This window comes from Lonchura striata, chromosome 1 (genome assembly GCF_050655825.1).
Source record: "Lonchura striata isolate lonStrDom1 chromosome 1, ASM5065582v1, whole genome shotgun sequence".
In the NCBI taxonomy this organism is placed as follows: Eukaryota; Metazoa; Chordata; class Aves; order Passeriformes; family Estrildidae; genus Lonchura; species Lonchura striata.
This window is the reverse complement of record NC_140703.1, coordinates 100,849,754-100,874,262: the sequence shown is the minus strand read 5'-3', so window position 1 is coordinate 100,874,262 and position 24,509 is coordinate 100,849,754. Positions and strand designations below refer to the sequence as shown.

The 24,509-nt window shown below is 41.4% G+C and overlaps 4 protein-coding genes across 17 annotated transcripts in view; 2 read left to right on the top strand and 2 right to left on the bottom strand.

The window, feature by feature from the left end:
* OFD1 (OFD1 centriole and centriolar satellite protein) overlaps nt 1-931 on the bottom strand; it is a 29,720-nt gene extending 28,789 nt beyond the window's left edge. For 6 of the 7 annotated variants that reach the window (XR_014956613.1, XM_085584631.1, XM_085584636.1 and 3 more), the window contains exons 1-2: nt 803-931; nt 587-688 (exon numbers count right to left, since the gene is read on the bottom strand). Coding sequence is in view for 5 of the 7 variants with exons in the window: in XM_085584631.1 (XP_085440757.1) it covers nt 587-682 (96 nt within the window). In the remaining 2 variants the exon portion in view is untranslated. Of the gene's footprint in view, nt 1-586; nt 691-802 lie in introns of those variants that run through there. The other variant, XM_085584673.1, reaches the window with a different exon arrangement.
* A 166-nt stretch (nt 932-1,097) lies between these two features.
* TRAPPC2 (trafficking protein particle complex subunit 2) lies at nt 1,098-6,904 on the top strand. 2 transcript variants are annotated; one of them, XM_085584866.1, is made up of 5 exons: nt 1,098-1,842; nt 1,950-2,060; nt 3,674-3,818; nt 4,559-4,644; nt 5,493-6,904. In XM_085584866.1, the coding sequence occupies exons 2-5, from the start codon at nt 1,968-1,970 to the stop codon at nt 5,589-5,591; spliced, it is 423 nt and encodes a 140-aa protein (XP_085440992.1). In that variant the 5' UTR covers nt 1,098-1,842; nt 1,950-1,967; the 3' UTR covers nt 5,592-6,904. The 2 variants fall into 2 exon arrangements, with proteins under 2 accessions (XP_085440992.1, XP_077637736.1); XM_077781610.2 differs by having other exon boundaries at nt 1,705-1,842; nt 3,674-3,822; nt 4,563-4,644.
* Nucleotides 6,905-10,437: 3,533 nt separating this feature from the next.
* Nucleotides 10,438-24,509, bottom strand: part of RAB9A (RAB9A, member RAS oncogene family) — a 28,407-nt gene continuing 14,335 nt past the window's right edge. Inside the window, exons 1-3 of one of the 7 annotated variants that reach the window (XM_021535561.4) lie at nt 19,464-19,625; nt 16,196-16,283; nt 10,438-11,515 (exon numbers count right to left, since the gene is read on the bottom strand). In XM_021535561.4, coding sequence (XP_021391236.1) covers nt 10,876-11,481 — 606 coding nt within the window. In that variant the 5' untranslated portion in view covers nt 11,482-11,515; nt 16,196-16,283; nt 19,464-19,625 and the 3' untranslated portion in view covers nt 10,438-10,875. Of the gene's footprint in view, nt 11,516-16,195; nt 16,284-18,690; nt 19,115-19,463; nt 19,626-24,509 lie in introns of those variants that run through there. The other 6 variants (XM_021535564.3, XM_085584715.1, XM_021535566.4 and 3 more) reach the window with 6 other exon arrangements.
* LOC146768794 (uncharacterized) lies at nt 19,619-23,966 on the top strand. The gene is made up of 2 exons (XM_085584849.1): nt 19,619-22,260; nt 23,497-23,966. The coding sequence occupies exon 1, from the start codon at nt 19,621-19,623 to the stop codon at nt 20,533-20,535; it is 915 nt and encodes a 304-aa protein (XP_085440975.1). The 5' UTR covers nt 19,619-19,620; the 3' UTR covers nt 20,536-22,260; nt 23,497-23,966.

Here is a 24,509-nt window from a genome sequence, read left to right as displayed (position 1 = left end):
AATTGTCCAAAACAGGAAATTCTAACCTATAGAATTATCAATTATATTTTTGAAATATTGATCTTTTTTCCTATACATTCTCCTGAATGAGAAGACTGGGACAAAATAGCTCAAATAGTTTTAAAACAGGGTTGTAGTATTTTAGAAGTATTATTTATATAACATAAACATGTTATGTTATATGAACATATTATAGGTAATAAACGCACCCTGTAACCTGAGAGATACTTTCCTATTTTATATTCTAATTTGTGGTTCTCTCCCCTGCTTGACGTCTTTTTTCAAGCATGGGTATTTTCAAAGACCTAAAGCAGGCTTGTAACCTTCCTGAAAAAGACCGAGGCCAAGGCATAATGAATAGCCATTCTGTTTAGACAGAACCTCGTAAATGGGGGGAAAAATCCCCAAACACAACACAACACGACCCCCCCCCCCCCCCCCCCCGCTAAGACAACAGCTAAGTTGTGGCAAAAATAATAACTTCGTGGAGAGAGTGAGACGCTTGCACTCGGCATGGCTTTTCGGGCTCTCTATGTTAAAGCAGCACAGAGGGTCATAGGCAGCACCTGCTGAGAACAAAGCACACCTTAAGTGTGTCCAGTACGCCTCGGCTCTTAAAGGTCTGATACAGCCTTTTCCGCAGCTCCTCCTGGGACAGTGTTTCCCTCTCAACCGATGCCATCCTGACCTACAACACCGGAACAAAGCGGGGCGTTACTGACTCGCAGCTCGACCCGCAGCCAGCGGGACGCCGAGAGCTCTCGCCGCCTCGGGCTTCCCGGGGCAGCCTCCCGGTACCCACGGGAGAGCGCCGGGCCCGGAGCGGGGCCGGGAGCGGGGCCGGGCCGGGAGCGGGGCCGGGAGCGGGGCCGGGAGCGGGGCCGGGCCCGGAGCGGGGCCGGGCCGGGAGCGCGCAGGGCCCGGAGCGGGGCCGGGAGCGGGGCGGGCAGGGAGCGGGCAGGGCCCGGAGCGGGGCCGGGAGCGGGGCGGGCAGGGAGCGGGCAGGGCCGCCGCGGCCGCGGAGCCTCACGGCGGCGCCGGATGGGGCGGGCGCAGCGCGGCGCTTCCGGCGGCCGCGGGCGGGCGGCGGACGGGCCGGGGCGCGGCGCGGCGCAGGGTAGGCGGCGGGACCGGCGGGACCCTGCGGGACCCTGCGGGACCCTGCGGGACCCTTCTCCCTCCCCGCCTCCCTCTCCCCCTGCCCCGCGGAGCCCCTTCTCCCGGGAGGCCGGGGGCGGTGGGACGGGTCGGCCTTTCTGGGCAGCTCTGGAGTGGCCGGGGATGGAGCCGTGGGGCAGTCCCACGGCCGCCGTGTGCCAAGGAGGAGGCGCCCGCCGCCTGCCGCCCTTCCCCTTCTGCTGCCTGTGAGCAGGGCCCGGGAGAGACGGGCGAGGAGGTTCCTCCTCTGCTGCGCCCTGTGGCCCGGGATCGCCGGGTGACTGGGGCTCCCGGGGGATAAATCATCGCTGAGCGGGGCAGGAGTTGGTTTTAGGTGCTTAGGTTCACTTCCAGGTCCGCTTTCCAAGGATACTCTCCGGCTTTCCCAGGATCTGTCAAGGCTGGGAGGGAACACAGGCATCTGGGCCAGCCTGTTCAAGCAGGGAGCACAGGACACAGGATTGTGTTCAGACGGTTCTGGAATAACTCCAGCCTCTCTGGGCAGGCTGTTCCAGTGCTCAGTCACATGCACAGCAAATAAGTTCTTCCTCGTGTCCAGGTGGGACATCCCGGGCATCAGTTTCTGCCCGTTGTTTCTCATCCTGGTGGGTGGCTGCACCAAGAAGAGCTCAAAACCATCCTTTTGATGTGCATATCTAAATGTTTATCTCTCTCCAGCCTCTGGTAAATATGAATGGGCAAATCAGCATGTTGGCTGATTTTTAGGAACTCTTCTACATGGATTAAGAGTGTCTTTATAGACTCATCAGGATTTTTCTGTTTTCTTGTAGGGAGCATTGTTTTGAAGAATGTCTGGAAGTTTCTACTTCGTGATAGTTGGTCATCATGATAATCCCATATTTGAAATGGAATTTCTGCCTCCTGGAAAAGTAGAGTCAAAGGTGTGTTTTTTTGCCCCCTGTGACACTCCTGTGATTCTTTTATAATTTTACAGTGTATTAGAAGCATGACCAGCATTGTTGTTAAAAGAAGTATCTACTGTTTTCTGGGGTTTATGGAACAGAAGTTTTATCATAGGGAGTAGAACTCTGGATTTCCCAAATCTCTTAAAAAATCTTTGCCAGATTATACTAGTTCTTCAGAAAACATACCTTTCTTATATATTCCCTGCTGTATTTTATAGAATATATATCTTAGTTTTGCTTTCATAATTTCTCTTAGTGTACAGAGGTTTTATCATAGCTGTTCATTGTATGATTCCACTTTTAAGACAATTATATACAGTAATAAGGTAAAGTAAGAAGCATAAAATTGAAAGCTCTATTCAGTCCTTTATGCTATAAAATACCTAATTTTTAAATCACCTTCATTAGTCATACTTGCTTTTAAGTAAGGAAAGCTACAAATTTATATTGATAAATAAAGACTTTGAAAATGTGATAAATGCAATACTACTCAATAATTATTGTTTCTAGTGGGAAAAGAACGAATCATCTGTAAGTGGCATTACATGAAAGGAAAAAATAGGCTTCAGAATAAAAGGGCATGTATCTGCGAGTGTATCCAAAAATGGAAGTATATGCTGTCGCTGATTGGAACTGCATGGCATCATCTGTATTTTGAACTAATGGCCCATAAATGATCATAAATTAGGCTACTCAGGCTAGACTTTGTTTGAGGATCTGTAAGAGTTTATTGCAGGGAAAACCTGAGAGGTGAGAGTGGCAGTAACAGCAACCCATTACTATGAGAAACAGTACAAAACTGCTTTTTCTTCCAGTCTAATGAAAGCTTCCAGTGTGGTTTTGTCCTGTATCTCTTCTTGGCAGATGTTCTCTGGTTGCCTACAAAGTACACAGGCCAAACACTGTGATCTTGTGTTTGTTATAGGAGGAAATGCAGTTTACATCTACAGGCATATATTTAATACTAGTTGCAGAATGCTTTTCTGCACTAGGTTTTAGGAGAAAGAAGACCCCAAAAAAATCTGTTTCTAGGTAAACAACATGAGAATAGCAGAATCTTTAGGTGATTTTATCAGCATACCTGCCGTCTGTACTTCTGCTTTCCGCATCTGTTCCCCAGCTTTTACACCTTGTAACCTACGGGTCAATTTCTGCCAAATTTGACTGGAATGTTACAGTCCAGAAAATGCTACATTTTATGTATGCTATGTAAATATCACAAAAACAGATGGCTGGAAAGAACAGAAAAACACATATGAGGGCCTCTATTGTGGAATAAGTTAGCAGTGGGAATCTGCCCATCAGTAAACAAAAGAATTTATGCTTGAATTCATTCCTGAGGTGTAATACAGGCTTTACTGATTTAGTTGCTCTCAGGGTTGGTTTTGTGATGATCTTTTTATTATGATCTCTTTTCTCCCTTGAAACCAAATATCATGCAAACAAATGCTGGTTTCATTTAATTACAGGATGGCACATGTGACAGAAAAGCGGGGTATATGTAACATTATGTAACTGAAGCAAATGATTGTTTATATTTTATTCCTTTCACTGAATTACTAATCTGCTGTCCTCTGGAAATGCGTTAGGATGATCATCGCCATCTCAACCAGTTCATTGCCCATGCTGCTCTTGACCTCGTGGATGAGAACATGTGGCTTTCTAACAACATGTATTTGAAGACTGTGGACAAGTTTAATGAATGGTTTGTTTCTGCTTTTGTCACAGCTGGACATATCCTTTCTAATTCTCTTTCCTTATATAAGAAAAGCCTTTTCCCAGAAAGAGGTAAGTTAGATAAAGTGAGTTTGGAACAGATTTCTCTGGCTATTTGCTATTATTGTTAGAGTCATCACCTTCAGGAGAAACTATATTGGGAGGCACAGCAGTTGGGAACAGTTGGAAAGATGGATTTTTACCTTTGTAGGAGCCAAAATAGCATAATGAGATGTGGTACATGAAGTAAAGAGCTATGGGAGGCTCTGAGAAAGCTTTTATGATTCTCTGTTCCCACCCGTTTGACCTTGTTGGAGAGAAGTTGCAGTGAACATGCCTGGTGTCAGTCACTCCAATGGTGAAAGTGCAGTGAGGCTTGATACTATGTACAGGTAATCCTAGAACTGTTTGTTGAGAAACATTTGTTACACATAGCAAGTAACATTGAATGACGTTTTAACTTTAGGGGTACATGGTTGAAGTGCAGGGGGCATAATCCACATTCAGAATTACATTGTTTTAAAAAAGAAACCTTTGATACAGAGGTGATTATTTTCAAACAGGGGGATGTTAAAATATAAATGTAATGCTTTCCAAATTTCATTGCCTCAATTACTTTTTTAAATGCTTCCTCCTATGAGTCACTGCTGTTTCGTGTACAGCTAAACATTTTAGTTATATGTTGAATTAGGTGTAAATGCTTATCTCAGGATAATGTCTCTTCTTTGTAAAAAATTTATTCTCCTTAATTACTGTACATATGAGATTTATAATGCTTCATGATGTAAGGCAAGAAGATGGAATTAAGAACTTCTTTACTGATGTGTATGAGTTGTATATAAAGGTAAGAAATCATTTTTAATGGTCTTTCTGCACTAGTTTTAAGCATGTTCTGCTGTTTGTGCTCAGGCACAGCTGTAGTAGCATTTTTTCTCTTGGGTGCCTGTATAAGCACCTGTGCCGTCCACATCAGCCAGAGCTGGTAATGTGTGACACAAAGGCTGTATTTTCCATTAAACAGAATAGACTTTTTGAAATTGTTATAAACTGTGCTCTTTTAGACTTCTTCACTTTAGTCCAGTGAGTTTTTTGTAGACTAGATTAGAATGGTTTGGGTAGGAAAGGACCTTAAAAACCATCTAGTTACAATTTCCCTGCCATAGGCAGGGACACCTTCCACTAGACCAGATTGGTCAAAGCCCCACCCAATCTGGCCTTGAACAACTCTAGAGGTGAGGCATCAACAGCTTCTCTGGGCAACAGAAAACTTGTGACCAACTTCTTGTGATGCATTTTGTGGTAGAGTGGTACCATTAATGATGATAATGAAAGGACTGTTCTACAGAGCCAGGTAGCTTCGCTCTTGGAACACATAGGCCTTGTTCTCAAATCCTGGTGGTATTTCCACTAAACAGGGCCATGGCAAACAATCACCATTCTCAGCCTCCGACCGGCACTCAAATGATTCTAATTTCCACCAGTGTGATGGGTTTGTTCTGGGGAGCTGGTGCTATGGGATGGCTCTGCACATGTATGGAGAGAATGCAACGGCCTGGAAAGCAAGGACTGTTCAGGGGGTCTGTGCTCTTAGTGGCACTAAATAGGCTGAAAGCTAGTAGTAGATGTCATTCGAAGTGACATTTGCCAGGGCTGGGCCTTGTGCTTATTGATACATATTTGTTCTTTCCCCAGTTTGCAATGAATCCATTTTATGAACTCAATACTCCTATTCGATCCACTGCCTTTGAAAGGAAAGTCCAGTTCCTTGGGAAGAAACACCTTTTAAGCTGAATAAATAAATCTCCTGAGTGAGTGCTTTTTCCCTGCTTTCCTGATTGTTTGAACTGTATGTCATCTGGTTAGTCCCCTACATGTTTTATATTCATCTTCTGAAGACTGACTAATTGGATGCTGAAGCAGCTTTTTCTTTTGCTGATATAGATAAGAACAGCCAAGCTTCTCTGGTTAAAAAGGTATATCTCAAGAAGCTTCCTTTTATATTATATGTAAATGAAGTTTTAAACTATCAGAAGCTGCAAAGGTACAAATGAAGAAACTGGGACATTATGTATTAATGCATGTGCAAAGTGTAAGCCTCTGACATAGGTTGGGAGGAAATTGGATCTAAATGCAAAAGATGTTACCAATCATCTGCTTTAGTATGAACAAAAGGGAATTCTTGACTGTTTGGCCTAAGTGCTTAATTTTATGACAAACTTTCCTAGTTGTATTCCTTCAGTAGAGAACTCACTCTGCAGACTAACCAGACTAATATTACACTCTCTGGTAGTAAATCAAGCCTCTATTTATTCATATGTAATTGTATGTATATAAATTACTCAATAAAAAATTGATAGATCAGAAAAGCTGTCTTCATACTTCAAGAAAATCTGAGGAAAACCCCTAAGGTTTATAAGTGTGTAATTTCAAATTTTCTATGCATTTAGTGCAATACACATTTAGCTGCAGTGTTGCATCAATGAATGAAGTAGACCAGAACAGCCAGATTTGCCTTGACATTAATTCAAATTCACACATGAAAAAAAGCCCAAACTAAATTTACATGTTTAAACCCATGGGTTTTTTCCCAATATTTCTGCAACTGCTGAAACTTTCTTTTTGTAAATAAATTTAGAGGAGGATCTTTGAACCATGAAAGTGTATTTGTTGAGGTTTCAGAAAGGCATTATTTGGCCTGGCTCCTAGTCCATTGTAAAAGCTTATAGGAGCCATTTTGCAAAACTTAACATCATTCCAAACCAGTAATTTTTAAACAGATCATTTGGCATATATGTACCTAATGCTTTGTCTGGGTTTAAAATCTTAAGTATTCTGTGTCTTTATGCAGCAAATCTGTATAAGCTCTGTTGTACTTTTTTTTTTTCACTGTCTGAAAAGTAATTTCCAAAGGAAGTGGCATGCTGTTCTAAGAAGTATTTTGCATAGTCTGTATAATTAAGGGGACCACGTGTGTATGTGCTGTAAGTCAGTCATTATTTCTGCACTTACTGCTAAGTTGTCACTGTAAAATATTCCATGAGAAAAAAGGACATGATAAAGAGGTTGCAATATTTACCTTAAATAAAACATGAAATGTTGTAGTATGGATGCCTGTTGAATATACTTGCAAGTGATTTAGAAGAAAACCAGATAACCACAGTAACAGTACCTGGTGGGGAGGCCTGTATTTGCAATATTTTTGCATACAAACTGCACAGTACAACACTTTAGTAATGTCATGTAATTTTATATAAATCAACTTTTTTTTTTTTTCTGTATACACAGAAAAAACAAACACACTTGAGGTAAAGCATTATTGATCATGTGATAAGGAGCCACTGAGCTGCAGTTTTCTACCTTCTCCCCTGTAGCATGACAGCTAGAAAAATCCTAATGGTTAAGATTCACCGAGGAAATACTTCAATTAAATAATCATATACTTAGCAGGAAGTAAAGGCTTGGCAAATAGGAAGGATTAGTGTTAACAGTTTCTACCACTTTTAGAAGCTACATTTTTTATAACTCCATTTGCTACTGCAGTAGGATTTTAAATAAAATGAAAGCATTTTCTTTCTTGACTGATTTCTGAAGGCAATTAGTCAAGTGGTGCCTGTTCTTACACCTCCCCTACACCTTTCCCTTTTTCCTCTGCATTTAGGAATTGTAGATGGGAAATGCAGACTCAGGTCCACCTAGGCTTTATGAAAACAGACCGTTACTGGCCACAGAAATGGAAGAATTATGTCCTGACTCATCACCTTTGTCCTAATTTGTGGTTCAGGAGCATTGTCTTGTGACAGAACTCTGAAGGCCTTGGCAAGGTAGCTCCAAGTTCTCTGTACATGGACAAGCACTTGGTTATACTTTAGTTTGTAACTCTTCATGGTCAGCTGAAAGACCATCAGCTGAAGTGAAGGGTGAAAATCATCTTGTGGTCATCTAAAGTCACAAATCTGCTTTAGGCCTGAAGGCTGCAGTTCCAGTATGCTTCAGTGAACAGTTTCTCAGTGAAGAGACACCTCCTTTGCAAGGATTATGTTCCTACCATCTAGAGACTTAAGAATTCAAAATAAAGTCTGTTGCAGTACAAGAAAACAGAGATAATCTGCATTATGCAATAAAGGCAATAAAAAGTTAATGAGTTAAGGGGACTAGAATTACCCTAAGTCATTCAAAAATCAAGCATAAGGAGATGAGAACATTAGCACCAAGCTAACATGAATCGACCTTAATAAATCTGGGCTGGAAATGCAACTCGGACTCCACTTTCTACCAGGTTCTATTACTGTTTAGGTAACCTGTCAGGTGAGTTAAAGTAAGATCCATTTGAGGTATGGAGCAGCTGTTAAAGCAGCTTATGTAAGCAGATACAGTTTGTTGTGACATGAGCTGTCAGCTGTCCTAGGTAGCTTCTTCCACCCCTTCCCATTTTGCTCTCTAACAAGCACAGCTTTCACCAGTCCCACCAACCTGCCACAACAGTAAGTTTTTTTTCTCATTTAAAGGACACTGGAACTTTGCATATATGTTACACAGTATGCACTACAATCTACTGCTAACAGGACTCTGAAATATTTGGCTCTTGAAACAAATCAGTGAATTGAAACATAGGCCACAAATGCCTACCTTACATCCCTATGGAATGATACCTAGCTTTTACAAAGTATGGATGTTAATGTTTGTTATTAAGCGTTATTTTATACCTGTCACCTATAACTGCTTGTCAAAAGATATTTGGTTCTGTAGGCACTCCGTAGTTTCTCTCCGAGACCAATTCCTGACCTAAACCTAATTCCTATACTGTCTTATTTACTACAGCATGTTTATCTTTACTGGCCACTTTTGTGATTTGTGTACAGTTATGGTACAGCAGCTCCCAGGGCATGAGTAATACACTTCTATGGCATTATGTTTTAATTTTATTAAACCTACTTGTTATGTTAAATGGAAAGGGGACAGATAGGAAAACACAGATGCCTACACAGAAGAAAGACCACAGTGATTCTCATCCTTCATTTTTCCTTTTTAACAATCTTACTTGAATGGTATCCATAGTACTCTAGTCACAGTATCTTCAGCTCCTGTTTTGTTTCAACCTTAATCTCTGCTAAAATGAATGTTAAAGGAAGCTTTAAGTAGCAAGGTAGTAGTTTTACAAAAATTTCATGTCACTAGCTTAGTAGCCCCTAACACAAGCAATCTTCATTTATAAAGCTTTTTGCTCTCTCATCCTAAGATTAGGAGGAATTTAGCTAAGATTTTCTTCACAGATATTTTTATTCATTGACTAGAAATTAAACATAAGTAGCAGTTCAACCTATGTTTAACTGCTCAGGGACTAAGTTTAAAACACAGTTCTGTTGGTGAAGATGCAGGGCTGCAAGAATGAATCAGACTTAGGAATGCAGAGAAGATAAAAAGATGGTAGTTTTAAGCAGGAGTAGCAGATCTGCAGACTAAAGTTGTCCTGGACAAGTTCAAGCAAGTATAAAATACATTCAGAAAAGTGTACTAAGAGGAACAAGAAGGGTTTGGTTTTGCAAGCTTTACTTCCAAATAATTACAGCTGGTAGGTACAGATTGGTTAGATACTTTTAAGATAAAGTGCTTGCTGGTAATGTACTCTCAAGAAAGGCTTTTCCATTGAAACAAAAAAGTTTCTCTACAGAAAGCAGTTGTTTAATGAATAACATGGCCTGTCCTGCAGTATCAGACTTCCTCTCTCAGACCACACATACATGTGTGCCTGTTAGCAGTCAATTACAGATGGAAGCAATTGCTAGTGCACTGCAATTTTGCTACTGCAAGGACAGTGGTTACTTTTGAGAGCCAATATTGAAGAATTTCTCATACAAGTATTCTACCACTTAAACTGCACCTGAAAGCCTCAAAAACACCTGCAGTTTTGTCTGCCTGACTGCAAAAAAACTGTCCAACAAATACAGAATTTGCTCTGGTTCATAATTATGAAATTAATTCCGTAATATAAAAGACATTATCTCTTAAAGGTACAAGTCCATATCCTAAAATAGCAATTTTAATAATTATCAAATTCAGCTCAAACACTATTTTTATATACCTGTATTAGGGCTGAAAGCTGTCAAATCTACTGTAAGTCAAGAGCTTCCTGAGTTCTCTACGTATTGCCAATCCTTAATATCACAGTGGAGATATTACTGGTAAACACAATCATAGCTCAGGTTAACAGGAACAAGAAGTTTGGAGCTTCTAAGGCTGTACACAAGGAGTTTTCCTAAAAAACTGTCACAATGAGGATCCTTTCAAGTGCTATTAAAGCTGACTGAAAAAAGCATTTATTTTTCAAAAAATGGTTATACTTCAGTTACTCAGATTTCTCACCTTATTGATCAGAAACATGCTAGCATGGACTTAAGGTGAGGATACACATTAATTTTGAAAATTATCAGTATTTTGCATTAAACCACTGGAAAAATTAGTGCAGCATTAGAATAGTATTTGGGAAAAAATGGACATTAAATACGTAGGAAATTTGCTTCCTACTTACAAACCTACACAATTTACAGCAACATTAGGCAATTGTAGAAGACCTGGACATAATTTATATTAACTTATAATAACCACATTAGAGATGAAGTACCACTCACAGCAAAAGGAATGTAGTGAGACTGAAGTTTAATATCTAGCATTGTTAAGAAACTGACATCTAAGGAAACAAAAGTGGAATGCCAATTTCATAAAAATATACACATATAAAAGTATCTTTGTGCCTGAATTCCAGAACAGCTTCTCCAAAGTAGTGCTTCTAGAACTTTCAAGTTTTAATTATATTCAAAGTATTTATCATTTGAATAAAGTTGGCAAATTACATCCTTATATTATTTTCTTCCTTGATGTCTTCCTGAACAGAAAGCATCACTAATTCAATAACGGGTCACTCATGAATGGAGATTTTTCTTTTTCTCCCCCATAAAAGCAGCAGAATATTACGATTTTAATATTAGAGTGAAACCCATTGTTATTCTATCTACTACACCTTCTCCATTCTTTTACAGAACAAGCTAGTCAACAGTAATTTGGCAAAAATAAATTTAAGTCAACAACAAGATGAGCTGGGCTTCGGTTTCCGATGAAGGTTTACTGTATCTGTTTGAATAAAGTGATCTGATCTATCTTCAGAGGCTAGAACTCTTCTAACAGCTTCTTCAAAGGCTGCTGCAACATTAGTGGCATCTTTTGCACTGGTTTCAAAATAGGGATGGTTGCCATTATTCCTGCACCAGTCTTGGGCTTCTTCTGTAGATACTTGCCTTTCATCGATATCAACTTTGTTACCCAGTATCACAAATGGAAAACTTTCAGGCTCCTTGACATCTGCATAATAAATGAATTCTTTCTTCCAGTTGCTTAAGTTTTGGAAGCTTTGAGAGTCATCCACGCTGAAGGTTAGCAGGCAACAGTCAGAACCTCTATAGAAAGGAGTCCGCAAGCTCCTAAACCGTTCCTGACCTGCTGTGTCCCATATCTGCATTGTAACAAAATGTCCATCGACTTCCAACTCTTTATTTAAGAATTCCACACCTATTGTATGAAACAACTGTGCATCGAACTTGTTGGTGACATATCTGTTCATGAGGGAACTCTTCCCAACTCCACCATCACCTAGCAGTATTACTTTAAGGAGTGATGATTTTGCTGCCATTGTTACGGGAACAGATCCTCCTGTTTTCCTAGACCTGTAAAGATTAAGGAAATCATTAAAAAGGAAATAGTTGTGAGCACCAAATTCTGCACACATAAATATCTAGAATGTATTTTAAATTCCACCAACATCTAATTTCATGTACAAAAACAGGACTCCACTAAACAGGCGAACTGTAGATAGACTCCAGTAAGAGTACCCACTCAAGAATATTAAATTTAAGAGGTGTCTCTTCCACAGACTGCAGTCTGCATCTAAGCAGTATGCTGCATAAATTATTAGTCTGTCACTTACAACTATTTGAACCCCCCAAATCGTTCAAACCACCCCCTCTTTGTACTGAAGGGCTAGGCTACCACATCACATTCAACAAGTGCTATAATTCATTTATGTTCACTGGAAAAGGTTCATGGAAAAAGCAGAGCGAGAGAATTTATAGAGCATGTGCCTTGAACTAGTCACTTCAGTGCTGTATTTTATTACCAAAGTTATTTTTAAACCTTTCAAAGGACTAGGAACACAGTTATCTATGGAACAAATGCAAATGCTGTAATTTTATTTAGATGATCATTCAATAGTTTATGGTTTACTCCTTGCAAAACAGCATTGATGAACAGAATACTATTAAAACTACCACAAAAGAAAATTTGCTGTTGCTACTTCAATGATGCTCAAAATGTCATATATTAAGCCCAAGCCTACAATGACAGTTCAGTTAGGAGGTGTCAACTTCCCATAGTAAAAGTGTCAAAGATTCTGGAAGTGCTAGTGAATAGTCTGGCTGCCAGCATGGCAAATTAGTGACGCCAAAGAAGGCTTTTTAACTGTCAGACTTAAAAATAAATTAAAAAAAAAAAAAATCCTTTAGCATTAAAGTAGTTTGTTCATTACTGCTTTGTACCCAACCTTTGCCTGAACAAATGTAGTGTCATCTAATACTGTAAAATGGTGTTTTAAATTGCTTGGGAGTAAAGTTTCGTGTTATCAAGCCCAAACTGAAGTTTCTGTATAAGGAGAACTGTATTCCTAAACCTGCCTGATAGTGTGGGCTTCAGCCCTAACAGGCTTCTCTGAAAATAGCATCTATTTAAAATGGAAATGGGTCATAAGTTGCCTAGTCCCTCTCTTTCTTTGAAGGAAGGAATGTGGTCTTGCTAGTTGTAATTAGCATTACTGGCATATACATCACCCACATTGTGGCTGTAGAATTAGTACCTGATACAAGCTGGTGTGAGAGTCATATGACTCTGTGCTGCCTTACAGTCAAGGTCTACAATAGTAGCAAGAAATGTAAAGAATTTTTTTTATCAGTACTTTCCATCTTTGAATATTTACTTGCTAGACACAATCTACAGTAAGACAAAAGTAGTTTGAAGCCTCAACACAAAAAAAAAGTCAAAATACAAAAGATTGACTGCTTCCATTAAATTTTTTTTAGAGCAATTAATTTAATTCACTCAGACTGCATAATTTACAGCAATATTTATAAAACCTTAATTCCATACAGGTTCGTATGATAATAAACTTCTTAGAAGCTACAATAAGATATTTCATTTACCCTTCAGAGAGCTACAGGACAATGGCTTTGGCTCAGGTTATGAACACATATATTTTAGTGCATGTGAAAAGCCTCATTAGAGTCACTGGACTACTTGCGTAAGAGTTGCCATTTATGCATAACTCTGAAAATGGTCCAGTGTATTTATTTATGTCTCCAGTTTCTACATCAATAGACAGGAGCTGCTTCTTAATAAATAATGCTTTTGTGGGAACACAGGGTACTCAATGTTCTCCTGTTCTTCCCTACCAGTGCAGGGAACAAGTTATAATTTATTTTTCCAGTCTTGCAGAAATTGGAAGTTCCATGAAAGACACAATGTGGATAAATAACTGGCTTAAGTAGTTCTGACTGGTACTATGCACTTGTTTCTTTAGCATTTGCATTTTTATCAACGGAAGTTATTATCATGAAATTGTCCACATTTACCACATTTTAAACAAAATACATGTAATGTTAATAGTATCTACTACTTTGTGCATCTAGTACCTGCAAAGTTAATTTGCACAATTTCAACTATGTGGGCCATTCCAGTGATGTCTAAGATACTGATGACCATAAAATTAGTTTTACTGGGCAGACAATTACAGACCAACCACAAACTATTAGAAGTGGACCAAACTGGTCCTTTCACACAAGAGCTACAGAAAGAGTCTTCTGTAATGTTGCAGGCAATGTTGCTTTTCAGGACATTCAGTTTCCACAGCTGCCATGCTAGGCTAGAATTAAGTTTCCATAAAGTTTTCAATCCAAAATAATGGAATATATGTTCAGTCATTTAAATAGATGCTGACAAGCCGTATCTGAAGCACCAAAGAAGGATGTCTGAAAATATTAGTAAGTACTTTTGTTTGAAAGCAGCTAAAACTTTATACATTTACAGTTTTATTACTATATAAGGGACTCATCTGCAGCCACACTGATAATGTGATTTAGAGTAATGTGCTGAATCAGAGTTGCATTTTGCAGAACAGCAGACTGCTGCATTTATTTTCTGATTGTGCATCTTTAAATAAGATTTTTAAAGAACTAAATTTTTGTAATTGTTTTTACTAAAGTTATGAAGCTTAACACTCCAAGAAATAATACAATGATAAAATACTTAAGACACTACCAGAATTAATGCAATTTCTCCTATTACACAATTTATCTGTATGTGTTTTGACAGTGTTTTTGGAAGGGATGATTAACATACAATATGATGTTTCTGAAGATATACTAACTTAATTTTTCAGTCTAAATCATGATTCATCATCTGAAAACAAACAAAAAAAAAGCTTAATTCCTAATGTGCATCTGACTGTTTTACCCAGCATCAGGAATTACAGGACAGTATAGAATCACATGTAACTGTTTGCTCCAGTTATTTCTTAGTGAGCTACACAATTAGTTAATGTAAAAGCAGTCTCAATCTAGTAGACAAAGAGCCTATAACAAGAATAATTTTCCTCATTTTCTTCAAGCATTTCAATATTCAAAGAAAGTCAAAGCAAATAAATAAGAAGTAGCCCACTCTGGTTCATTTTGATAACCATTTCTGAATTGCTTCCCCTAACTTTAAAGGATTACAGTGCTTGAATCACTGACTTCAATATTCCTGTTAAAAGCAGGGAACATTTTCTACTAAATTTAATTTAATATTTAGTTTAATATGGTGTGATCATAGACCATAACCCAAAAAAGTAAATTAGTTATTGCCTTTTAAACAGTAAAATGAATTTCAAGTCAAACATTTCCACTATCAGTCCAAATATCTGCTGTCACAATGAAAGACAAATAGTTAAGCAACCTCAGAAAAATCAATTCGTATTACAAAATCCAATCCTGCAAAGCTTAATGAAATACCACTGCCTTGTGGAGTCTATCCATCTAAATTGTCTTACTTCCATATATCAGCTTAATACCTGTCTTTATTTTGAGTGTAAATACCTCTCTTGCTTATGTACTGAGGAAGCATTCAAAGAAAAGCAAGATTCTTGGTCTAGAAAACCATTGCAGTGACATGCCAACTCGAGTCTAGGAATTTGTCCTTTTTTTCTGTTTAAAATAATTTCACAGATTAAGGAGGACCCGCTCACACCAGTGTACCAAAGGCTGAAGACAAATGCTAACTCAAGTTCTATGGATAAACAGTGCTAAACACAGTAACTGCACTGCGTCTATAATGGCAGCAAGCTGCAAACCCCATGTAAACTATTAAGCAAATCAAGGCAATTGGACCTATTGACAGTTTGATTTTTCCCATGCTGATACCATCCACTGCAGCACACCATTAAAAACCCAAACAAAAAAGCACACATAGCAACTGAAATCTCACCTCCACTCCCTGTTTTTAATAGGGCACCAAAACCTGGACCTATTGTATCACCACTGAACTGCCTTAGCAATTTTGAAGAAACAGATGTAAGGGACGCTTCTAATTTCCAAACAATTGCTTCTCCACTTGTATTTACTTTCTAACTTGGAAACAGGCGAGAAAATTTGTTTCAGTTATCACTGTCATTCAGTGGTCACTGGTGAACCACCTGCTACACAAAACCAAGACTAAAGCTAAAGGCTTTCTTGAGGCTATGTAGCACACTGTTCTTTAAGTGAAGCTGTTAAATGTAAAACATACTCAAGTTTGTTTCCATCATGTAAGTAATCATGTTTACTTACAACCTAATAGGTCATCAGCCAAAAAGGGGTCATCTTTGATTTAAGAAAAAACACTAAAGTAATGGACAAGCAGAATTAGCAATTCCACAAGCATAACACTGACCATGTTTCACAACTTCCTGGCCTCAAATTTACACATATAAGCACATCCATTTCAGCTTATTCACAATTTTATTCACTAAGTTCCCATATTTTGTTAAGCCACTGGTATCAAATTAGAAGTTTTAAAAGGCACACCACTGCAAGTATTTTGACTGAAAAGACCACTTGCCTTTCAGCAATGTAAACTCCCTCCCTCATTAGTAGTTGGGGTTTTTTTCACACAAACAAAGCATTTGACAATAACTGCCAGGCTAGCATAGTAAACCTAGTTTGTTAGTTACATCAAAGAATGGCATTAATTGCTTCTCTCGGAAAGGTCTGAAAAGAAGTCCCAAGAACTACAAGAGTTGCAGCAGAAAGGGCAGAATACAAAACTACATAGTTTTCAACACTTACTGTTTGTGGAGGATTTACATTTCTCAGACCTCAATCACTACAGTGATTAAACTTGTTGCCTATAGCAGATCTGCAAGTTTCCAAAAATCTGAAAAGAAAGGACAGAAGCATATTTTTTCACTTTTCTCCCCTTAGTCAATCCTTGTTCTTGTATTTGAAAGTGGTTTATACCCTGGTCAATTAAGTGGTACAAGAATGCTTTTTTAGTGCCTAAGAGTCCACAAACATGCTTAAACTCGCAAGACTTCTTTCTCAGTTCAAAGGAGAACAACCAGATATGAAGCCAAGATGCTACAGGCTTTGTACTCTTGAACGTGTTCCAAAGCAGAGACATTAGTCAGCCTCCAAACTGACCCTCCCCTCCATGGGGCACTGACGTAAGCTGTGGACCAGGAACACCCCTTTACTGACAGGCACTTGTCAGCTGCCTCAAAGCCCTTCAGTCATACAGCTCGACCTACCAAAGTCCTGATCTCCTCCCTAGTCTTCCTTCCTGTATCTGTGATTTCACCATTGCACTATGAAGATAACCCGTTCAGCAAATTATTAAACACCTATCCAAAAGAAAACACAGACTATTTGAAATTGCCTCTAGTTTAAAGCAACCTTGATTTAACACCAGAATATAACTAGAATTTACTTGTAATTTCTTATATTAACCCAACCCAAAATGAACTGTCATTCAGCTGTTGCTACTCATTTAGATACCAAAAAAGTTTTATTTGGGGGTTTATTTTTAAGGTTGTTTTTGACTCCTTTGAAGCTCAGGATTCTAGTTCAAACAGTTGCCTGGCATGACTCAGGACTATGAAAAAAACAGTGGCCAAGGGAAGGAACCCTGAAGTTCACATACCCCTTGGATCATTAAATCATTTCAGTACCTACTGCCAGAATCCCTTTGTTTATTATAACTTCTAGCTAGACACAAAGTCAATTAGCAAAATTTGTCAGGAGAAATGCCTACATTTGTAACTTTCCCAGTTTAATCTTGCATAAGCCTAACCTTCACCTCCAACCTCATTCCCCAAGTAGAACGAACAAACTCATTTATTCCGATTTAATCAGAGTTGACATTTCTCAGCAGTTCACAGTTAAACATCTTCCAGCTCAAATATTCTATTACTTTCAGCCAACTCCAAAACACCCTTCGGTGCTGCTGTTCCTGGTCCAATGCTGCTAACAATGCCTGAGCTATTTGACATTCTCCTTACAACCTACTTCTTTATTACTGCTTCCACTCTTTCAATAACTTATCCAGCAATTATTTCTGCCCAAATGTGCTCATCCTTCTTCCTTGCATTAGTTTCCCTTTTCCTTAAGGGAATCTTAGTAATAGCAGCCTCTCTTGGTTCAAGGCTACCTTGTACATTCATACTCTTCCCAGTGTAACTCTTGTGATGAGAGCCCATCCCCTAAGGCATTAAGTGGGTTACACTGTACCAGGCCAACACACTTGTCTGCTCTGCTCAGAATGAAAACAAAAACAAAGCACAGAGGAGAAAGAACACTATTAAAAAAAAAAACAACAAAACAAACAAACCTTAAGGACGTCTTACAAGCCTTTTTGCTGGTAAGTTTTTATTCATTGTCAAACATTTACGTAAAATTCCAAACCTAAGGAGCTGGAAGATCCGTTTCCCATAATTTATTACCAAATAGACACAAAATAAAACAAAACATGAAACTGAAATCTAAATATCATATTTGACCCTCTGCAATTCTTTTTTTACACATATTTTCAATTTAAGGAAACTGATGGTGTTTGAGCACTCAAAAGTATAACAAGGACTGCTAGAGCAGGTTGTTTTTTTGGTTCTTTTTAATACATATTGTCTCTTTTTAACTTTATAGAAAAGGCTTTACTAAAATTAAGACAGCAAAGACAGCTCTATATAACCTGAATGAAGACAGAGAAAAGTAACAGTTCATTATAAATTTGATGTTGGTATGAAACACAGAGCTGTACCATACTTTGGTTAAGTTTCTCTGAAAATAAAAGCACTAAGAAAAAAATGTTTTGGATTTATTTTGGGTATGTGTGCTCTCCCTCCAGTCTACCATTACAGCTTGTTACCTTCAAAGCTACTAAAAGTCTTGGAAAAACACTCCGAAAAAAACAAGAAAAAAAAAAACCAAAAAAAACCCAGTCACACACAGCCACCCTTGCTCTAAAAAAAGCTAGCACTGACAACTTCAGTGTTGCACAACACGTTAAAAGTAAAGACAAATAAAACCCACATGCTTATTTAGTGTAGCTGTAAATTACTATGGACAAGAAGGAAAACACCACGTAGGATGGGAGGCTGCATGACAGCTATCTCCAGACAAGCATTTCAATTCCTGAACAAAACTTTGCCAAGTTCCCTACTTAACTGTCCCACCCAAGTTAATAAAACTTAGATGCTCTCCATGTATCTAGTTATACGTAACCTTGCTATAAAGGCACTAATGGCAGGTTTTAAAAGCTATTTTTCTTGCACTGTCGTGTTACCCACTGTTTTGAAGAAGTTATATGCAAGACGGCCTTACGCCGAGAGCAGCCCATGAAGCACCCAGGCGTCAGGGATTCCCAGTCCCGGCCCATCGCTGCCCCTGCCCACACCTGAGCCCGCAGAGCCACCTGCCGCCACGGGGAACTGCCCCGGCCCTGCAGAGGGGCTGAGCCGAGTGTCTGCTGCCAAAAAGAAGAACTGAAACCCAGGGCGCGCTGGGCAGGCGGGCCCGCTCCAGCACAGAACCCACTGGGCTGCAGAAGAGCTCCGAGATCACCGAGCCCAGCCCGTGGCCGAACACCGTGAACCAGCCCACGGCACCGAGCGCCACGTCCAGTCTTTCCTTGAACACCTCCAGGGCAGGCGAGTGCGCTCCAGCCTGGGCAGCCCGTTCCACGCACACAGCAACGAGAAAAAGGAGATGAAAGGAGCTTTAACACTTCCTCTGCTCCCCGTCCGAAACGTGCTGAGGACACAGGTACGAAGCCCAGTTTCCCCCTGACACACCAGTGATGTCTCTCAGACGTGAGGAAGCGCTCCGGGGTCGGCGACCGCCACACGCCAGCTGGAGCCGCTTCCCAAAGGAGCCCCCGCCTGCCCCGGAGTCACGGGATCGCGGATCACGCCACATTCCCCTTCCCCCGCGGGCCCGGCCGGGGCTGCGCTCCCGCTTCCGGAGGCTGCGCCCGGGAACACCGGGAGCGCGCCAGGGATCGCGGACAGCGGCGGGGAGCGAGCGGGGACCGCGCCAACAAGGGAAAGGAAAATAACGCAACCTGGCTCGGCTCCAGACCGCGGGAAGGGAACTGCCGCCGCTCCCGGGCGCGCTGGCGAGGCCGATCCCAGCCCGCAGGATGGGGCTGTGGCCGCTCCTGCCGCCGCTGCCGGTCCCGGGCTGCGCCACCGCCGCCGGGCGCCGCGGAAGGAACGAACATGGCGGACAGGCCGGGGGCGGGGCCGGCACCACGTGAGCCTGGCCCCGCCCACCGGGCAGAGACCACGCCCCGACGGGAACGGGGGGAGCCGCTGGGCCCGGGGCGGCGGGGAGGGGCGGGAATGGGAACAGCAGCGGGAACAGCAGCGGGAACGGGGGGACAGCAGCGGGAACACACCGGGAACAGCAGCGGGAACGGGGGGACAGCAACGGGAACAGCAACGGGAACAGCAGCGGGAACGGGGGGACAGCAACGGGAACAGCAGCGGGAACAGCAGCGGGAACGGGGGGACAGCAGCGGGAACAGCAGCGGGAACAGCAGCGGGAACGGGGGGACAGCAGCGGGAACAGCAGCGGGAACAGCAGCGGGAACGGGGGGACAGCAACGGGAACAGCAACGGGAACAGCAGCGGGAATGGGGGAACAGCAACGGGAACAGCAGCGGGAACAGCAGCGGGAACAGCAGCGGGAACGGGGGGACAGCAACGGGAACAGCAACGGGAACAGCAGCGGGAATGGGGGAACAGCAACGGGAACAGCAGCGGGAACAGCAGCGGGAACGGGGGAACAGCAACGGGAACAGCAGCGGGAACAGCAGCGGGAACGGGGGGACAGCAACGGGAACAGCAGCGGGAACAGCAGCGGGAACGGGGGGACAGCAACGGGAACAGCAGCGGGAACGGGGGGACAGCAACGGGAACAGCAGCGGGAACGGGGGGACAGCAACGGGAACACACCGGGAACACACCGGGAAAGACTGTGCCCACAGCCTAACCAGGGCCGGAAAGGCCCATCGAGGGCCGTCTCACATCGATCACTGCCGTGCGCCGTCTGAGAGCGTTCCGCCGGAAAAAATAACACTTCTCCCTGCTCTAGAATGCCCTGCATTATTAAGCCCGAAAATGCCTTTATAAAGTATCTGCCGGTCAGAGTTATTTATTAAAGGCAGTAGTCTCACCGTGCTCCACTAAGGGCCCCAGGTATGCCAACTCACAATTGTAAAGCAGCTTCACTTTACAAGTAGAAACATTTAATGTGTCAATGAAGGAATTCATCAAAATACAAAGCACGCTGTTTTCAAAAAGTAGCTAGGCACTTATTTTCCTGCACTAATTCAGAATAACACCAACTTGACTGTTAAAACAAGATCAGAGGGGGAAAGTTAAAGGAGACAGTGATAAGAATCTTCTCTGTGCTCTTACAAACTCCTCACGAGGGCAAAATTAAAAAAACCCAGAAACCTAAAGAGGTTCCCACACCATCAGGAGGAATAAGTGATGATAGGCATAAGTACACCCATTTGCTCAAGCAGTCATCACATGCTTCTGATCATAAGGCAGATGCAACCAGACTGGAATTGCCACTTGCAGAGTTGCCTTGTTTTGGATCAGACATCAACGCGGCCCAAAGAATGGAAAACAAGATCTCAGTATCATCAAAAGAAGATGTCTTCTACTGACAGGAACAGGATTAAAGTCAGGCCATGCTAGAGGCAAATCTGATGATACCAGATCCATTTTTATCTAACAAAGCTGGATTTCAAAAAAATTTAAGTGCTTTTTTCCTGGAATCTGCTTTCATCCAATTCTAGAATAAAATACAAGCAAGTGCTGGAGGAGTAGGAAAGTGGACTTTAAATTATTATAATTTTAAGGTATAGAAGTTCTAATCAGTTGTAAATCATTATTTTATGATTTATAAAGAAAAAGCTGCACTTAGAAGTGGAAGAAATAATTACTCTGTTTTGCAGTTAATACCTTTTGGGGAGAAGCTACCATGTTTTTGTTTTGAAACAACACTGGATTTTGTTTTGAAACACATTGGATACATGTGAGGAAATTTAGAATTGCAGGAGAGTTTGGCTTGGAAGTGACCTTTAAACATCATCCAATCAAATCACCTGCAACAACCAGCGACATCTTCAACTACATCAGATTGCTCAAAGCCCTGTCACCATCAATCTGGGGAACCTGTTACAAAAAAACTGTTGTAAAAAAACAAATCCCTAGCCCAAATATAGTCAGTCTGTCCAGTCTGGATCTATGCTCCTTTCTCATCCTACTGGAACAGGCCCTGCTAAGAAGCCTGTCCCCATCTTTCATATAAGCCCCTTTTTAGGTCGTGGAAGGCTTCAATGAGGTCTTCACAGTCTTCTCCAGGTTGAACCACTATAGCTGTCTCATCCTTTCCCCACAGAAGAGATGCTCCAGCTCTCTAATCATCTTGTGGCCTCCTCTGGACCTACTCCAACAGGTCCACGTCCTTCGTGTGCTGGAGACCCCAGAGCTGGATGCAGAACTGCAGGTGGAATCTCATGAGCACAAACTACAAGAGCAGAACAACCTCCCTCAACCTGCTGCCCACACTGCTTTTGATTCTTTCTGGGCTGCAAGTTCACATTGCCAGCTCATGTCCAGCCTTTCATCCACCAGCACCCCCAAGTCCTCCTCAGGGCTGTTCTCAATCCATTCAACTCCCAGCCTGTATCGACATCAGGGGTTGCCCTGACCCTGGTACAGCATTTTGTACTTGCCCTCATTGATCTTGATGAGGAGCCATTGGAACTCAATTCTTCAGCTTGTCCAGATACCTCATTTTTTTCAAGTTCTATTTAGAAACAAAATTCCTGAACCTCTCAGGTAAGATGTATTTTTATTTCCTTTACATGGGAACACATAAAAAAATAGAAAAGAACCATGGTGTAACCATGACTACTATGCTCATGATTTTATAGGAACACTGGAGCATCGTAGCATTACTCTCATGGTTAATACACATTGCATGAGTGCTTGAGGGTCAGGAACTGAAGGCCCTTTTCCTTGTGTCCACTCAGTTACATACCATGTATGTAACAAATACAACAGTTGCTACAGAACAACACAAATTGTAGAACAAATAATGCCTCTGACAGGGCTGGTCACATGAAGCACATCTGGCAGTCCTGAGGTCAGACAGAAGAACATGCCCAGTTAGGACAGTTTGAAACAAGTGCACCAAAACCACTCCTGTTTAAATTCTGCAGACAGGCAGGGTCCCTATGGAGGCTGCTGTGGGGCTGCCCCTGTCTGAGGCCACTGTTTGACCATCCCAGTGTGGGGGAGCAGGGCTGGGGCAGTGCTGGTGGGGGCAGCTGCTTCAGGATCCCACTGCCAGCAAGTGCCCCATTTTGGTTCACTGTACAAGCCTGGTGGACCTGTTCCTGCGTCCCACCTTGTGCACCAATTTCCATCTGACAGCACATTCCCAGACTTGCCTGGTTCTCACTGGAGTTTTGGCAGATCATTGTCACCGGACCTGCCTCGTTCTTGTTTGGGTGCTGCTGGACAGCGACCCTTAAAACTGAAGCCACTGTCCCTGCATGCCTGCATGCCTTGTCACCCACCATCCTCCCCTGGCTCACGTTCCCCTGTGCAGCAACCCACCCTTGCTGCTCCCTTGCATGCACCTTCATCTGAAAGCTGACTTTGCACTTTAAAGGATTTTGTTCACAGAGGTGTATTCATGTTGTTATGCTATGTCAGAGAGAACAGCACAAAAAACATCCAATGGCAAATAAAGGGCAACTTTTTTTTTTTTTTTTTTTTTTTTTGTGAATAGGAGGAAGTTCTGTATTAGCAAAGCTCTCTTATAATAAGAGCTTGTGAATAATACTTTTTACCATCTGTAGCTGGCAAGGAGACTATGTCCCATCCTGGCAAGAGATGACATGGCTTCAGTAAAACATGACTTTGTCACCTCTTGGCTGAATTACAACAGTTCAAAATAAGGGGATATGAAGTCATTTATGGCTCTCTTAATACCAGAATGCAGCTAGCCAGCTCCCAAGCAATCCAAGAAATTATCAAAGTGCTCTTGTTTCTTTCCTTATCTTCCAGGCAGTCAGTGAATTGGATCATTACACCCTGAAGATTCCCTGAAGGACTGTAATTCAACATATTTGCTCCTTAACCACAGCCTGTTTCCAGCTAACTTTCCTTCTTGGCACAAAAAAAAGAGCTGTTTTTTGTTTAAAGAGCTGCAGTTCTTTGCTTTAGTAGCAAATGTAGATAGCACAGCAGACGGAAAGGAATACACTTTTAAATGAAAAATAACAGCACAAATTTCCTTTTGGTTTTGAAGAGTTATAAACAACAAATGGCAGCTGAGTACCTCCCTAAAAAGTGCACAGTAAGAGGCATATGACAGAGATAGAAAAGGCACTCAACAGAACAGATGGAAGTGGATCTAGCAGGGGATCTCCAGGAACCAGAATGAGTTTTGTTACTGGTGTTAAGAGAGCAGCATTGGCTACAATTAATAGAGCACTTCTGATAGATAGTGTCTTTTTTTTTTCTTTTTACTTTGAAAATTGTGTGAAATTAATTTTTATTTCAGCTTTCATCTTCTTAAGATATGTATCACAAGTTCTGCAGCTACAGGCTGCTTGACCTTTGAGAGCAATTTATGTTTAAGACCTTATTGCTGCTGTTAAATCATAGGACTCAAGGAGTTGTATTTACAGAATTTCTGGAAAAACCCATGGAGATAAATAAAGACTTTAGCCTTGTTCAGCATATATTTGTCCTATGTTTGTGGAGATCACCTCTACCAACACACTGCTTGTAGGAGTAGCAGCACAGACATGCTAAACATCATGATCTCTGCTTAAAAAGTTCACAGATCTTTTTCTCACCCAGAATGAGCTAGGAAAAAAAAAATTACTTCAACAATATAAAATAATCTCATTTTTCAAAGCTTTTGTTTCTGGACTCTACTTCTTGTGCTACACCCACCTGCTGTTGGTACACACTTCGTAGTTGCAAGTTGGCTTTTTAAACACATTTTGAGACAAAGCATATAATATAGCATATAATCTTAGCCAGCCAAATATTTTAAGCCTACACAGTTA